This window comes from Bos grunniens, chromosome 16 (genome assembly GCF_055505025.1).
Source record: "Bos grunniens cultivar Pamir isolate PY7600 chromosome 16, Bosgru_T2T1.0, whole genome shotgun sequence".
Classification (NCBI taxonomy): domain Eukaryota; kingdom Metazoa; phylum Chordata; class Mammalia; order Artiodactyla; family Bovidae; genus Bos; species Bos grunniens.
In genome coordinates this window covers 13,054,518-13,071,556 of record NC_141180.1, presented here as the reverse complement: position 1 = coordinate 13,071,556, position 17,039 = coordinate 13,054,518, and the positions used below count along the sequence as shown (strand labels likewise).

Sequence of the window (17,039 nt, the reverse complement as noted above, 5' to 3'; positions counted from 1 at the left end):
AGCAGTAAATGTTTGAACAACCACGTGGAGGATGGAAATAAAAAAGAATAGGGATTAGTTATATGTTTGTTCAAGTTAATAGTTAAATGAACTTTGGACTATGCTGAAGTAACTAACAGTGGAGCATTCCTTTTTCCTAAGAGCAATTTAGAAAACACAGATTAAATTAATTTTTTAAATGTCTGAAAGATTGAAAAGCCGCTGAGTCAACTAGGATTTGCGGGACTAAGATCTCAGTGAGAGGAGAAGTCACTGAATTAGGTCCAGTATTCTGCTAGCCACTTCCCGCTCAATCCACTGTGGAATCTCAGTGGGTGTAGGGGTGATGAGGATGTGAGGCGTGGCCAAGTAGTGAAGAAGCAGGGAGTTCACTAGAACTTTGCAATCTCAAAGGACTTGGGGATATGAAAGCTGGATGTCAGCACCAAGTCAGTTAGAATTTGACGGACAAGATCCCCGAGAGAAGAGAAGCATAGAGAAGCCTGGAAGTCAGCACCTGCACCATGTATAGGAGGCAAATTTGTAATTTATGCAAGGCAACAGGCTAAGAAGCCAACACAAAATATGAGAAAAGCAAAGCAGTGTTGTTGGCAGTATCATCGTGCTAAGAGGAAAAGAAAAATGGGTATTAGAACTGCCAAATAAAAGGGGCCAAGGAAACGCCCCAGGCCCTCAGTTGGGAGGTTTTGGATGAGAATGGATAAGAAGTAGACTGACCTTTAAAAATTCTGGGTTGTAGGCTGCACATATCCCCAAATGTTCAAGATAATGCCTTCCTAATGATTGCCAACAAAGGTCCATCTAGTCAAGGCTATGGTTTTTCCAGTGGTCATGTATGGATGTGAGAGTTGGGCTGTGAAGAAAGCTGAGCACCGAAGAATGGATGCTTTTGAACTGTGGTGTTGGAGAAGACTCTTGAGAGTCCCTTGGACTGCAAGGAGATCCAACCAGTCCATCCTAAAGGAGATCAGTCCTGGGTGTTCTTTGGAAGGAATGATGCTAAAGCTGAAACTCCAATACTTTGGCCACTTCATGTGAAGAGTTGACTCATTGGAAAGGACTCTGATGCTGGGAGGGATTGGGGGCAGGAGGAGAAGGGGATGACAGAGGATGAGATGGCTGGATGGCATCACCGACTTGATGGACATGAGTTTGGGTGAACTCCGGGAGTTGGTGATGGACAGGAAGGCCTGACATGCTGCAATTCATGGGGTTGCAAAGATTCGGACATGACTGAGCGACTGAACTGAACTGAACTGAAGGAAGTTGAAGAGAGAGAATTAGTAAACTGAATAGGCCAGTAGAAAGTATCCAGACTAAAATACAGAGAACAAAATGTGAAATAAAATATAGTTTAAAGTATAATGAATATCTGGGGTATGATTTAAAAATCTCTGGGGAAGAGAAAGAGAATGGGGCAGAAATAATATTTGAAGATATAATGGCTGAGAATTTTCTATAACTGATAAAAATGCTGTTATGAACTCAAGGGTAAATACAAAAAAATCGGATATTATGCATATTGCATTAAAACTGTTGAAAACTAAAGGCAAAGAACATCCTAAAAACATCCAGAGGGGAAAAGACATATTCAGAATAGCAAGAGCTGACTCATTGGAAAAGACCCTGATGCTGGAAAAGATTGACAGCAGGAGGAGAAAGGGGAGACAGAGGATAAGATGGTTAGGTAGTATCACGACTCAACGGACATGAGTTTGAACAAACTCTGGGAGGTGGTGAAGGACAAGGAAGCCTGGCGTGCTGCAGTCCATGGGGTCGCAAAGAGTCAGACACGACTGGGCAACTGAACAAGAGAAAAGCAAAAAACTGAAAGTAAATTCCTCAACAGACCAGATCGGAGCCATGAGGTAACAGAATGACATTTTTTAAGTGCTGAAATAAAATAATAATAATAATTTACAGTATAATAAATTACTTAAAATGCAATGATAATTATCATAATAATTTATGATAAAACTATTATTTATTATAAACTGTAATAATACTAATTGGAGTTGCTACAAGCTTAAATGAATACAGCAGACAGTCTGTAAGTCCATCAACACTTATTCAACCTCTTGATTAACGAAATGTTTTTATTGTAGTAATAGGGTTAAAGGCAGCATTTCTAATTAATAATGCCAAGTTTATTGGACAAGATTTTGAGTATGTCTTTTACTTAAGAACATATCCAACAGACCGATAGAAACACATAAAGAATTATTCAACCTCAGATAGTCATGCAAGATGTGTGAATTTAATCTACAGTGAGATATTGTTACATGTCCACCGGATGTTTAAAATGACAAAAGTGACTATTAAATATGGAGAAGGATTTCTGCCATGTGAGTATTAACACCAGGATGTGCAAAGGCATAATAATTCCACATCCAAGGAATTGCATTCTTAGGAATTTCACGTCAGAAACATAAAAATGTGTGCACCAAATGTCTCGTCCACGACTGTTCATAGCAGCACCATTAGTAATAGCCCAAAGTAGAAACAATCCAACGCCCACTAACGGTGGAATGGATAAACATTTTATGAAATGCTCAGACAGTAAAACAGTTTACTCTAGGAATGAATGAATGTGTCGATACGGATGAATCTCACAAACTTAATGGTGAGCAGAGTAAGCCAGACTGATAAGTACAGGAGTACATACTGTTCTTGATTCTATTTATATAAGGATACAAATACAAGTAAAAGTATTCTCTAGTGACAATGTAATGGTCACCCTTCTGGAGGAGATGGGGAAGGCTTTTGGAGTGCTGATATTGTTCTGTATCTCGATCCGGGTGGTGGTATCATGGATGAATTCCTTTTATGAAAATTCAGCAAACTGTATGATTAAAATCATCTATTAATAATTTTTCTGCATCTATCTTATACTTCAATAAAAATATTACATTAAGGAAGGAACTAAACTGTTACTGAAATTCATATGTTTATAGTGGAGCTAACCATCACTTTCCCAGGGTTTATGTTAGTAAATGAGCTGGCTTGGTGCAGGGAGCGCGGAAGAAGCCTGAGCCCCGAATTGATGCATTCAAACTGTGGTGTTGGAGAAGACTCTTGAGAGTCCCTTGGACAGCAAGGAGATCAAAGCAGTCAATCCTAAAGGAAATCAACCCTGGATATCCATTGAAAGGATTGTTGCTGAAGCTCCAATACTTTGGCCATCTGATGTGAAGAGCTGACTCTTTGGAAAAGATCCTGGTGTTGGGAAAGATTGAGGGCAGAAGGAGAGGGGGTCGGGAGAGGATGAGAAGGTTAGATAGCATCACCAACTCGATGGACATTAATCTGAACAACCTCTGGGAAGTAGTGAAGTACAGAGGAGCCTGTACTCCCTTGTGTGTGCACAGAGAGCACCACTCCTCTGGTGTGGTGCCGTCCATGGGGTTGCAAAGAGTCAGACGTGACTTAGCAATTGAACAACAAAAAATGTGGAAATAGTGAAAAGGTTGGCATCATAAAACATTTATGTTTTTAAACCTTTAAGTTTAAAAGCTTTAAGTTCTCCATCTAATTATTATTCCTAAATCATAAATATTTAAAGGAGTGACCCCACTGGAAGATAGTATTTAGAGGCATTTTTTCAACAAATTATTATTTAATTTTTGGTCTTACTATGGCATTCATACTTTGGTGGCAACTGAAGTAGAACACCTGAATATTAGTCCATCACCTTAAATAGATTGCCAGCTCACACACCCTCATGTACTTTATTCTTGGATTTGTTTTCATTTGGTCACTTGAAAATGTGTTTAATGGCTAGAGAGAAACAGACATGAATTAATTTATTGTGCTTAATATAGTCTACAGGCAGAATAACTCCATGACAAAGTCTGGTGAGCTTGTTGACTTCTCAGTGCCAAAATGTTCCTACTTTTCTGTGGGTGTTATTAAACCATTGTTCTTCATTTGATTGTCATGTGTGTGCTATCTGCTCAGTCGTGTTCGACTCTTTGCAACCCCATAGACTATAGCCCACCAGGCTCCTCTGTCCATGGAATTCTCCAGGCAAGAATACTGGAATGGGTTGCCATTTCCTTCTCCAGGGGATCTTCCTGCCCCAGGAGCCAAACCCGGGGCTCCTGCATTGCAGGTGGATTCTTTACTATCTGAGCCACCAGGGAAGCCAGTGATATGTGATTGTCATAATGTACTTTAAACCCCACTTTTCAAACTTGTGTGCCTAAGTATCATCTGATAAAGTTGTTAAAATGCAGATTTCCAGGTCCATGCTGAAGACTGAAAATGCAAGGTGTCTGCATTTTAACACTCCAGGTGATTCTGTGGAGATACTTTAGTGGACTGTGTTTTGGGAAACACTACTTTAAGCTCATTGTCAGTGGATTGCAGCTATTCAGAATGGGTTTTGTTTTTTTTTTTTAATTTATCTGGCTGCCTTGGGTCTTAGATGTAGCACTTGGCCCTTTTGCTGCATCATGCAGGATCTTTCATTGTGGGGCACAGACTCTCAGATGTGGCGTGTAGGCTCCAATTGCAGCTCATGGGCTTCGTTGCTCAGAGGCATGTAGGATCTTAGTTCCTTGGCCAGATATCCAACCTGAGTCCTCTGCATTGAAAAGTGAATTCTTAACCACTGGACCACCAGGGAAGTCCCCAGAATGGGATATTTTACTGTAGATTTGGTGGGGGGACTTTTCCTTTGTTTTTTGTTTGTTTGTTTGTTTGTTTGTTGCGTATATCACATGAATTGTAACATTATGGGGCATCTTTGGGCTTTACCAGTGGCTCAGCAGTAAAGAATCCACCTGCAATGCAGGAGACTCTGGACACTCAGGTTTGATCCCTAGATCAGGAAGATCCCCTGGAAGAGGGCATGGCAGTCAAATCCAGTATTCTTGCTTGGGAAATCCCATGGACGGGGAGCCTGGTGGACTACAGTCCACGGGATTGCAAAGAGTAGGACATGACTGAAGCAACTAAGCACAGCACGAGTCATCTTTATTTGAAGCAAAGGGTTTAAGGTGCTACTGAGCAAAGTGGATATGAGAAAGCAAATGGAGCATATTTAAGATCAAACTAGGAGTTTGGAAGCTGCCACCAGCTTCTGTGATGAGTCATAATATATGACTCAGACAAAGCTGAAATGACAGATGGCCTTGTTATGACTTTAGGCGGGCACTCCTTCAACTACTGAAGTTTATGAGAAGTTTTACAACCCGGGAATTCTGAAGTTATTTCTGATGCGTGTAGTTTCATGTCATCTTTATGGGAGCAAAAAAGATCTGTATCTCACACCGCCAACATTTCTGTTAGTCACGATTCAAACAAAAGGAAACAATGTAAGAAAGTCTGTGCCCACACATTGCATCTTTACCACCTCTTTCATTGGAGCTAATCAAGGTGAAGCTGAATCAGTGGCTCAACACCCTGTTAATCCGATAGGCATTAATTCACAAAGGCATGAAATAAAGTTTTTTTTTTTTTTTCACGTGTTTGACTTTTTCTCCCCTTAATGCATTTCTAGGAATTACTCTAAAGTATGGGCTATGTTTTGCTGTCAAAAATGGACTGATGTCCCCTTTCAGAGCTTCCTGCCAATGAAGATTATAGATTATGTTTTTTTTAAAGTGAGCTGAGATATGTAATTCTCTTAATCCAATTTTAAAATAGCTTCTTAAAACTTCCTTTCATCCTGTGTTGCCCACCACTGATACAGCTGTTTCTTAACTTGCAGAGATAAGCAATGGTGCAGATTGCAGTATCACGGTTTGCAGCTGTCAGTGGTTTTCCACTGTCTAGCAACCTTTGATGTCTCCTCTTCGATGTGTCTTATTAATGAAGCAAAACTAGAAAAACCATCAGTCTTGACAAAAACTTTTAGAGTATTGACTGTATTCAAAAGTAAAAATAAGAATCTAAAATGACAGCTTTGCACCAGATTTCAATTTTTTCTTTTTTAAAAACTGTCCATTGGACTTCCCTTGTCCAGTGGTTAAAACTGCACTGCCAGTGCAAGAGGCATGGGTCACTTCCAGACTGGGGAACTAAATTCCTCACGCCATGTGGCATGGCCAAAAGATTAAAAAAAAAAAAATCTGTTGATGTTCTGACATATAAACACAGGGCTGGCATCATGTTGTATGGGATTTCTTAATTATTTTGCAAGAGTTAGAATCTGGAAAAGCATATGACCCAATGAGAGTCCAAAATGAGAAGATGGTAATATCGCTGGTTGATTCATGCCACTTCAATTTGCTGCTTCCTTCCCCTATCTAGTTCCTCACAAAGAACTTCACTTTCTACTTTCTCTTTCTTATTTGACTGGAGAAAACCTGTCCCTTCTCTTTTTCAAAGATTCAAATAAAGATCAAACCTCATAAGGCCATTTCTCCACCTACGATTTAACATTATGTGCGTGTAACCACCTGGGTGACTGAGTTACTAGTCACTAGGTTAGTGTATCTGCTTGTCTTCCTTGCCTCTAAAATTAGGCTCTTAGCATCTGACTCACTTCCACATTTCAAATCTGCGCCTTCGTGTTTGACTCCCTCAAACCGCTTCTTGAAGGGCAGTCCCTGGCGTTCAGTAGGCACCCAAATATTTGTTGAATGAGTGAATGATGTATACCATGTTTACTTCCCCTTCCTGGCATACTTTTTGTTTTCCAAGATTAGCTTTTGCTTGTTTTTTTGTTTTCCAATATTTTCTTGTTGTTGTTAAGTCTCTAAGTTGGGTCTGAGTCTTGACGCCCCCAGGGACTGTAGCCCGCCAGACTCCTCTGTCCGTGAGGTTTCCCAGGCAAGAATACTGGAGTGGGTTGCCATTTTCTTCTTCACTTCTAATATTTTGGGGCGGGTTGGGGGGGAAAGAGCATTAGTCCCACAAAAAACTAAATTTACGGGATGAGGAAGGGCTACGTTTTTGTACATTTAATGTGAAGTGGCATTGCATATTCTCTTTAAGAGTATGTATTTACTTCTACTCAGAAAAGGAAAGGTATTTTTCTTTATACTCTTCCACCTCATGCGATTCTAATAATTTTATTTAGTTATTTTTGGCTGCTCTGGGTCTTCTTTGCTGCATGTGGGCTTTCTCTAGTCGTGGCCAGTAGGGACTACCGTCTAATTGCAGTGCGTGGAATTCCCATTGCAGATGGTTCTCTTGTTGCGGAGCACAGGCTCTAGGATCAGGGGCTTCAATAATCGTGGCTCTCGGACTCATTAGTTATGACGCCTGGACTCTAGAACACAGGCCCAGGAGTTGTGGTTCATGGGCTTATTTGCCCCACGGCATGTGGAATCTTCACAGACCAGTGATCAAACCTGTATTCGCTGCATTGGTAGGTGGATTTTCAACCACTGGACCACTAAGGAAGTCCTCTACTTGCTATTCTAAATATGTAGTTTTATTTGTGGTTTGCAGCCCTGAGCACTGGTGACATGGCAGAAGCGTGGTTAAGGAAAAGGAACAGTCATCTCTTGGTTGAGGAGTGAGTTGAATCCCCTTGTAGCATGTCCTTCTCTTGTTTGGCCCATTTTCTCTTGCCATCCTTCCTGCCTAGTCTTCTGTTAGTCTTCTAATTTGTCTGCCATTGACCTGTCGAGAGAGAAAAGCGTCAAGTTAGAAATTGCTATATATAAATGTTCTAAACCAATACACTGTGTACCTTACACAATATTACATATCAATCATATCTCAATATGAAGAAATACATAAATTCAATGAAAATAACTAGCTATTTCCTTCTGTCTAAAAGAAAGATATCAAAAGTGTGAACAGACATGATCTCCTCAGATCAACTGAGTAATTGTTTAAAAATGCAGATCCCCATTCTCTCTATAGATCTGATTATGGGTCTTATGGAATGAGGGTCAAAGTTTTGTGTATTTAATCAAAACCCTAGGCATTTATCTTATACTCTCAGTCTAAGACTCAGTTGCCCTTGACTAATGATACATAAACTTCAAGTGGAAAAATTAACTAAATGACAATCCCAAATGCTTATTCTTCTTTTGTAGATCTTCTAACTTAACAGTTAAAACAAAAAGCCCACTTAAAAAGTCTGATAACCACAGAGAAGAACTGTGATGGGCATCAATTACATTATTTGACCATAACTATTGTAAAAGGACAAAGTATATTTTAAAAAATTATTCCAAAAATTATTCTTTGAAAGCCAGTCATTTAAGAACTATTGTTTTTGCTTTTCCTTTGTTTTCAATGTTTGCATCTTTTTTTGTGTGAACTTTTGCACCTCTGTCTCTTTCTTTCCACCCTTACCCTCTCTGTTTCCACTCTCCCTCTCTTCCCTTTCTCCTGTCTCCCTTCTTCTTCTCCAAAACTCCTTTCCAGCTCCTCTTTCCTTGGCAAGCCACCCATTATGATCACATCTTTAGCACTTAAGAGCATGATGTCATTGAGAGAATGACCGTTGCAGTCGCATCTTGCTCTGATACTTACTAGCTGTGTGATATTAACACTTCTCATTTCTTGTTGCCTCAACACTAAAAGTACTTTATAGTGCTGTTTTGTGAGATTAGAATGAGACTCCCGCGTGTGAAGTGCTCAGCAGAAATCCTGTCAGTCATCACTCGATGGCTGGTTTTTGTGGTTTTGAGTTATAATGGCCACACAGGAAAGGATGTGTTAAAGAGAAAAGTTGAGTCCTTAAGTTAGGGGACCTTAAACATTGTGATAGTTGTTAGATTCTGAAGACGTTGTTCACAGTCTTGTAAGAAAAGTGCAGTAGTGTAAGATGAGCATTCAGAGGAGCCACTAAAGAGAGAATGATCAATATTTCCACGCACAGGGTCAGTTGCCTAGCTATTAAATATATAGAGAGAGAGGGAGGAAATTTAAACAGTTCATTACAGTTATTTCTCTCAGTTTAAAATGGTACTCATATCATGTCCTGACTCAGTGGGTCTTTGCATGCAACTGAAAAAGCTGTCACTTCCTTGATATACTCACTTCCATCTGATTGAGTACCCCCATAATAAATACAGAAATATGTATTGACTACTATTGTAAATGCCTCCCGTTAGAGTTTTTCAGTGTACAATTTGTACAACCATCCAAGGCAGCTTTATAACCTTAAACAGTATTTCTGTCACACTGGTTTCATTATTTGGTTTGGCAAATAACGTAGTTGGGTAATTTTTCTAATACAAACAATCATGATGATCCTGAGCTCATAATCTTGTCACCATTGTAGTCCTGGGGTAGAGGTTATGTTGTGGTTAGCTAAATGAGATTGTTACCATTGTCTGCAGTTGGACTGAGATGTTGATTGCAGTGACCATGACCTCTAGGCAGTCCGAGGAATTCTAAATAGGTCTCCTAATAAATGATTCCCTCTCACAGGACTGTTAGGAAGTAGAGGGGCATAATATTTAGAAAGCATATAACCTACAATGGTCTTCCATTATATATTATTTGGTCTCAGACATTTCAAATATGTAATTGTAGATTCATTGAAAATAACCTAACACATGTCAATAAAAACAAATCAGAATTTAATCACATTTTTGCTTCCTTCTCACTTGTGTTTAATGTCTATAGTTGACACTCCAGACCCCTATGTGGAACTTTTCATCTCTTCAACCCCCGACAGCAGGAAGAGAACAAGACACTTCAATAATGACATAAACCCTGTGTGGAATGAGACCTTTGAATTTATTTTGGATCCTAATCAGGAAAATATTTTGGAGGTAAGTGAGTCATTGGGGGATAGTGGGTCAGTGGGGGTCAAGTGAGTCACTGGGGGGGGGAGGCGGTTATCTTCAAGTTGAGCTTGAAAGCATCAAATTTTTCCTCTCACTGCCTTCATCCTTCTTGGTTAGGTAGTTGGAATACAGCTGTGCAGTATATGGTAGATGAGCTTCTAGCTGCTACACATCAAGGTATGTGAGCGTCCAAATGCAGAAGTTAGGTGGGGCTAGAGTCTTTAATCAGAGAAGGCAATGGCACCCGACTCCAGTACTCTTGCCTGGAGGATCCCATGGATGGAGGAGCCTGGTAGGCTGTAGTCCATGGGGTCGCTGAGAGTCGGACATGACTGAGCAACTTCCTTTTCACTTTTCACTTTCATGCATTGGAGAAGGAGATGGCAACCCACTCCAGTGTTCTTGCCTGGAGAATCCCAGGGACGGGGGAGCCTGGTGGGCTTCCGTCTATGGGGTCGCACAGAGTCAGACACGACTGGGGCGACTTAGCAGCAGCAGCAGCAGCAGCAGAGTCTTTAATCCTCACCATGTACTTTGCTACAGTCCATGGGGTCACAGGAGTCAGAGTGATTTACTGACTAAACCATGCCAATCAATTGCACTTTGGAGAAAACATTCTTTCTGTTTTAAAAGGGAGGATCCGAGTACAAAAGATAAAATATTGCCAATTGATTAGGATGTCAAAATAAGTTAACTTTATTAGCTTAAATTTGAAATACTTAGCTTTAAAATAAGTTCACATAGATCTTTTCCAACCGTTGCATGAGTTTTCTACATTAACTTCTTTCTCTGACATGGGAGAAATTTCATTTTTCAAAATGTGATAATGAACAGGTCAGTCACAGAAGTGAAAACATGAATGATTATGTTAGAAACTCAGAAAAGACAAAGTATTATTACTAGTAGAATATTTAGGATTTCAAATGACTATTAAATATTACTTGAAATTTTTCATTTTTTTAAAGTGTGGTGGAGATTTTAGATATAATTTCCAAAGATCCTGGAAAAATTTGATACCTGTGCTCTATTTTTAACTCTCTACAGATCACTTTAATGGATGCCAATTATGTTATGGATGAAACTCTTGGGACGACAACGTTTCCCATATCTTCTATGAAAGTGGGAGAGAAGAAACAGGTTCCTTTTATTTTCAATCAAGTAAGCAACACAACAGAATTATTTTTCAACCTTATATCAGATAAAGTCTAGTTAATCTGGAAAGTTGGAGTTTAATGTTTGGAAATCCTTCCCTTCCTTCCTTTCTTTTTTTCTTAGGTGTGCTGCGTTTTTGAGATTTCAATAATTTTTTTGAGAATAATAAAACTCTAGAAAAATTATTTACACTGAGCAAACATTAGATTCTTTTTACAGGAAACAAGCATTGTACAATGAGAAATGTAAGCAACTGGTAGACCAGGATTCAGAAAGTGTCAATGCATTAATTTATTCTTGTTGGGTACAGCTCAGTGTTTTTGTCCCTTCAAATGATTTTCCAAATCTCTCTCCTCTCACCTAAATGTACATATCTCTTAATCTTACCTCCTTTCCTAACAGTTACCATCCTGAATTATCTCTTTCTTCATGAACCTCCATGATAATTACATATTGTTCATTGGGACTGAATCTTTTAACCTCTTCAAACTAACATCCTGTAGGCCAGGAATTTAGAATAGTGGTCATGCATGCCTAAGAACTGACTTAAGCCCTGAGGACTACCTGATCAGTTCTTGTAGTCAGAGGAACCCTGGTGCCTTATGAACACTGCAGTCACACACTCCCCACTGATCCCTTTAGCTGCTCCAGGAAGCATGTCTTCTATATGTTTTCTGTCCAGTGCCAAGAGATACACTGGCCACATTTTAAAGTTATTTCATTCATTCCTCTTTCAAGTGTTTACTGGAGTCTACCCATCACTGTGTTGTGTTCAAGGCATCTAAAGAAGAATAACATATAGGAAGCTTTTCCCTCAATTATCTTCATCTGGGGCAGAGGTGAGGTAGAGGTTGGGAAAGCAAATGGGTATAGGGAGATATATGTGATGAAAAGAAACCACCACACAGCAAGATAAAGTATCAGTGAGGTATATACAGGGTGCAGTGGGAAGACAGAATAAAGAGTGTGTTATGAGAGGAGGCCAGGTGTGGATCCGTATCAGTAGGTGATTTTGAGCAGGTCAAACAGTGAACATAGCTGTTAACACTTTGTCATTTGAAGCCAGGTTGTTTGGTGTTTAAATCCCACCTTTGTTTCTTACCATCTGTTTCATCCTGGTAAAATCACTTAGCTTCTCTGAATCTCGATTTACTCACCTGTGAAGTAGAGATCCCTCGAGGAGGAAATGGCAATCCACTCCAGTATTCTTGCCTGGAAAATTCAATGCTCAGAGGAGCATGGTGGGCTACAGTCCATGGGGTCTCAAGAGTTGGACATGACTGAGTGACTGAGCATGCAAAGTGGAGATAATATCTCATAGGAGAATCGCTATGATTAAATGAGTTAATTCTATTTATATATATCTATATAATTTATATGTAATATAGCAAATATATTGTAATGCATATTACATTTAAATATACTCTGATATAATTATTCAGTTCAGTTCAGTCGCTCAGTCGTGTCCGACTCTTTGTGACCCCATGAATCACAGCAAGCCAGGCCTCCCTGTCCATCACCAACTCCTGGAGTTCACTCAAACTCATGTCCATCAAATCGATGATGCCATCCAGCCATCTCATCCTCTGTTGTCCCCTTCTCCTCCTGCCCCCAATATCTCCCAGCATCAGACTCTTTTCCAATAAGTCAACTCTTCGCATGAGGTGGCCAAAGTATTGGAGTTTCAGCTTCAGCATCAGTCCTTCTAATGAACACCCAGGACTTATCTCCTTTAGGATGGACTGGTTGGATCTCCTTGCAGTCTAAGGGACTCTCAAGAGTCTTCTCCAATACCACAGTTCAAAAGCATCAATTATTTGGTGCTCAGCTTTCTTCACAGTTCAACTCTCACATCCATACATGACAACTGGAAAAACCATAGCCTTGACTAGACGGACCTTAGTTGGCAAAGTAATGTCTCTGCTTTTCAATATCCTATCCAGGTTGGTCATAACTTTCCTTCCAAGGAGTAAGCATCTTTTAATTGGCTGCAATCACCATCTGCAGTGATTTTGGATCTCCGAAAAAGTTTGACACTGTTTCCACTCTTTCCCCATCTATTTGCCATGAAGTGATGGGACCAGATGCCATGATCTTAGTTTTCTGAATGTTGAGCTTTAAGCCAACTTTTTCACTCTCCTCCTTCACTTTCATCAAGAGGCTTCTTAGTTCCTCTTCAATTTCTGCCATAAGGATTGTGTTGTCTGCATTTCTGAGGTTATTGAGATTTCTCCTGGAAATCTTGATTCCAGCTTGTGCTTCTTCCAGCCCAGCGTTTCTCATAATGTACTCTGCATATAAGTTAAATAAGCAGGGTGACAATATACAGCTTTGATGTACTCCTTTTCCTATTTGGAACCAGTCTGTTGTTCCATGTCCAGTTCTAACTGTTGCTTCCTGACCTGCATACTGGTTTCTCAAGAGACAGGTCAGATGGTCTGGTATTCCCATCTCTTTCAGAATTTTCCACAGTTTATTGTGATCCACACAGTCAAAGGCTTTGGCATAGTCAATAAAACAGAAATAGATATTTTTCTGAAACTCTCTTGCTTTTTCGATGATCCAGTGGATGTTGGCAATTTGATCTCTGGTTCCTCTGCCTTTTCTAAAACCAGCTTGAACATCTGGAATTTCACTGTTCACGTATTGCTGAAGCCTGGCTTGGAGAATTTTGAGCATTACTTATATTTATATAATTTTGTATGAAATATGATTATCTATTAGTTTATGCATTATGTATATAACATTACATTTAAAATGTGCTCAGTCATGTCCAACTCTTTGAGGCCCCATGGACTGTAGCCCACCAGGCTCCTTTGCCTATGGAATTTTACAGGCAAGAATACTGGAGGGAGGTGCCATTTCCTACTCCAAGGGATCTTCCCAACCCTGGGATCGAACCCACATATAAAATATATAAGAATAATTGATTATAGAAATATATATAATACTCACATAGATTAGCCATCCATACATATAGTATTTAGTGCCTCATACATGTGAGTGTGCCTATTAAGCAGTATATAAATGTTTGAAAAGAGCTGAATTTCAGTAGGCAGAGAAGAAGTTATGAGCATTCTAGTTCCTAGTAGAAACTGCAAAGGCATGGAGTCTTGAAAAAAGAAAGCAAGCTGAGGCATGACAAGTTACAGAGCTTGGCAAGTACATGCTGGGAGGCACTGGGTAGAGAGTTAGAGGTGGTTAAAGGCTAACATTACCTGGGCATGTTACTAAGGTCAGTTCTCAACAGACCCTTGTTGAGGGCTTTGTAAGCACAATGGGCCTTTCCAAAATGGAACGTTTTTTTCTGCTCTTCAGTCTATGACTCAAAGATTGATTTTAAGAGAGGAAATTGTAGGAAAACATGCATTACCTCTCCTGTCATTTCCTATGCTCAGGTGTGTGGCTGCCGGGCTCTGAAAAAGACTTTGTGCATTCCTGAATTTTGAGTAGCTTATATAATTATTTTCTTTACCGTGCTTGAAAAAACAGTTGGCAAAGCAACTTTTTTTTCATTACACCATTCTCAAGAGTCCTTTGTAGTTTCAATCTGAATGAGAGTTCTTTTTTTAATTAATTAATTTATTTCTTAAAATTTATTTATTTTTGGCAGCACTGGGTCTTTGTTGCTGCCAGCTAGCTTTTCTCTAGTTGCAGCGAGCAGGGGCTAGTCTCTAATTCTGATGTGCAGGCTTCTCATTGTCGGGGCTTCTCTTGTTGCTGAGCGTGGGCTCTAGGAGCGTGGGCTCTATGGCACAGCCTCAGTAGCTGTGGCTCATAGGCTTAGTTGCTCTGAGGCATATGGAATCTTCCCAGTCCAGGGCTGGAGCCTGCACCTGCTGCATTGGAAGCATCGAGTCTCAACCACTGGACCACCAGGGAAAGTCCCTCCATTAACTTATTTCTAGATACTTTTTAATTCATGAATTTCTATGCCCTAGAAAGAATGTCTTGTTTATCATTTGACTGTTTTTACCCAGAAGTTTCCAATGCCTCCCATTTACAGATATGGAGAATGATAATGTAATAATTAAAATCTAATGATAATGCAATAATGATATCTAATGAAATGATAAAGTAATAATTAAAAAAATCTTTTTTAGGCATCTTTGAAGTATTTACCTAGCCGTAGCTTATTTTTTAATATGAGAATCTGAGTCTTTACAGTGTACCTAAACTTTGTTTAATATCAGGAAAGCTATCAAAAATTTAATTTTCAAGGAACTAATAGTCTGTTTGGAGAAGGAGTAAACATTCATGGTAGGCTGATAAGTAATAGAATAAGCAGTCTCATGACACATCTATTCACTGATTGATTTGTTCAACACTGATTGTGTTCCAGGGAATATTCCAGGTGATGGGCAGACAGCAGAGGACATGGTGAATGATGGTTCCCAGGGAGCTTGCATGTTGAGGGGAAAAGTAAATAGGCACCAGGAAGCAAAAGGATAATCAACATAACATCAGCCAGTGATAAATACTCTGGGGAAAATAAAATAGAGGGGTGTGATAGAGAATAGTTGGTGGGCAGTGGAGTTTATATAGCCAAAAAAGGCCTTTCACAGGTATTATTGTTTTCTTTAAATTTTCTTATCAAAATTTCCAAGCATATGCAACGTTGAAATATTTTTACATTGGATACCCATATAAATGCTACCTGGATTCTACAATTAACATTTTATGCTATTTGCTTTTCACATATTTTTCTATCTGGTCCATCCATCAAACCATCTTGATACATACTTATGTATGTGTATGTATGTATATATATATATGTGTGTATATATATGTATGTATATATATATATAGTGGCCATAATAAGGCTTGTGAGATCTTAGTTCCCTGACTGGGGATCAAATCCAGCCTCTCAGCAGTGAAACTATGGTGTCCTGACCACTGAGCATCCAGGAAAGTCTCCATCTTGATACATTTGAAAACAAACTGCAGGTCAAGAGGGATGGGACATATGTATACCTATTGCTGATTCATGTTGATGTGTGGCAGAAGCCAACACAGTTCTGTAAAGCAATTATCCTTCAATTAAAAAATAAATAAATTTCTAACTAAAAAATAAAACAGACTGCAGACAACAGCCTGTTTAATCCCTAAGCACACTTCAGCACATCAGTAACTAGAGTTCAGGATTTATGAATTGTAATTGCAAGTACCAAATAAATCATGTAGACAGTGTAGACAATGAGAATTATACGGAGGAATTGTTCATCCATTTATACATTTTGCAAATAACAATGGAGCACCTACTGTGTGAACAGTCTTTAGGTACTACTTATTCAGCGATACACAAACAAACAGGAATCCTTCCCCTCCTGGAACTCACATTCTATTGGATTGGCCAAAAGTTTTGTTTAGGTTACTCCCATAACAGTGTACAGAAAACCCGAATGAACTTTTTGCCTAACCCAATACCTAGTAAGATAAATAAGTAAAGGATACCTATGTTGGACAGAGAGCTAAATAAATCAAGGAAGGAGGAGAGGGGAGTAGGCGTATGTCTGTGAAGAGGGTTGCAAATGCAGTTCCAAAAATGTGACTAAGAATAGCATCTGTGATGCTATCTGAAAGCAGAAGGCGCTTGGAGTGGGAAGGTCTTGAAGCAGAAGTTTGCCTGACTTCTTGAGAACAGCGAGAGGGAGAGCGTGGCTGGAGCACAAAGAGTCGCAGGGAGGGTGGCCGGCTGGAAATGAGGACGGGCCTGTGGTCACAGTGGACCCTTGTGGGTCAGTAGTGGGGGCTTGCTCTTAAGGGCAGGATGCAGTTGGGTCACTGAAAGGTCAGAAGGCCATTCTGGTGGAGAGAAGAGCCCTGAGCCTTTGCTCATAGTTCCAGGACTAGAAAGGACAAGCATGTTCAGGAAATGGCGTCTAGATGAGTGCCGGTGGGGGTGTGGGGGTGGGCAGAGCATTCATGTGTGAAGGAAGAATAGGTACGTGGAGATCAAGCCTTAGCAGGGCTCAAATTCGAGATGCTGAAATTCGAGTAATATCTTACTGATATCAGTGAGTCATGGAAGGTCTTTGACCAGATCATGGGGGAATTTAGAGCAAACAGGATTTGGCTTTTTCCTCAGAAGTATTACTAAGTCAAAAGTTGGTACGTAGAGATATAGAATGTTTGATATTGAAAACAGAAGTTGATATAGCTTTAACAGACTAGCTCTGTTGA

At 39.7% G+C, this 17,039-nt stretch overlaps 1 protein-coding gene across 1 annotated transcript in view; it reads left to right on the top strand.

Moving 5' to 3' along the window:
- Positions 1 to 17,039, top strand: part of PLA2G4A (phospholipase A2 group IVA) — a 172,849-nt gene that overhangs the window by 64,370 nt on the left and 91,440 nt on the right. Inside the window, exons 4-5 of the mRNA XM_086343323.1 lie at positions 9,541 to 9,689; positions 10,749 to 10,862. Of these exons, the coding sequence (XP_086199449.1) occupies positions 9,541 to 9,689; positions 10,749 to 10,862 (263 nt within the window). The remainder of the gene's footprint in view (positions 1 to 9,540; positions 9,690 to 10,748; positions 10,863 to 17,039) is intronic.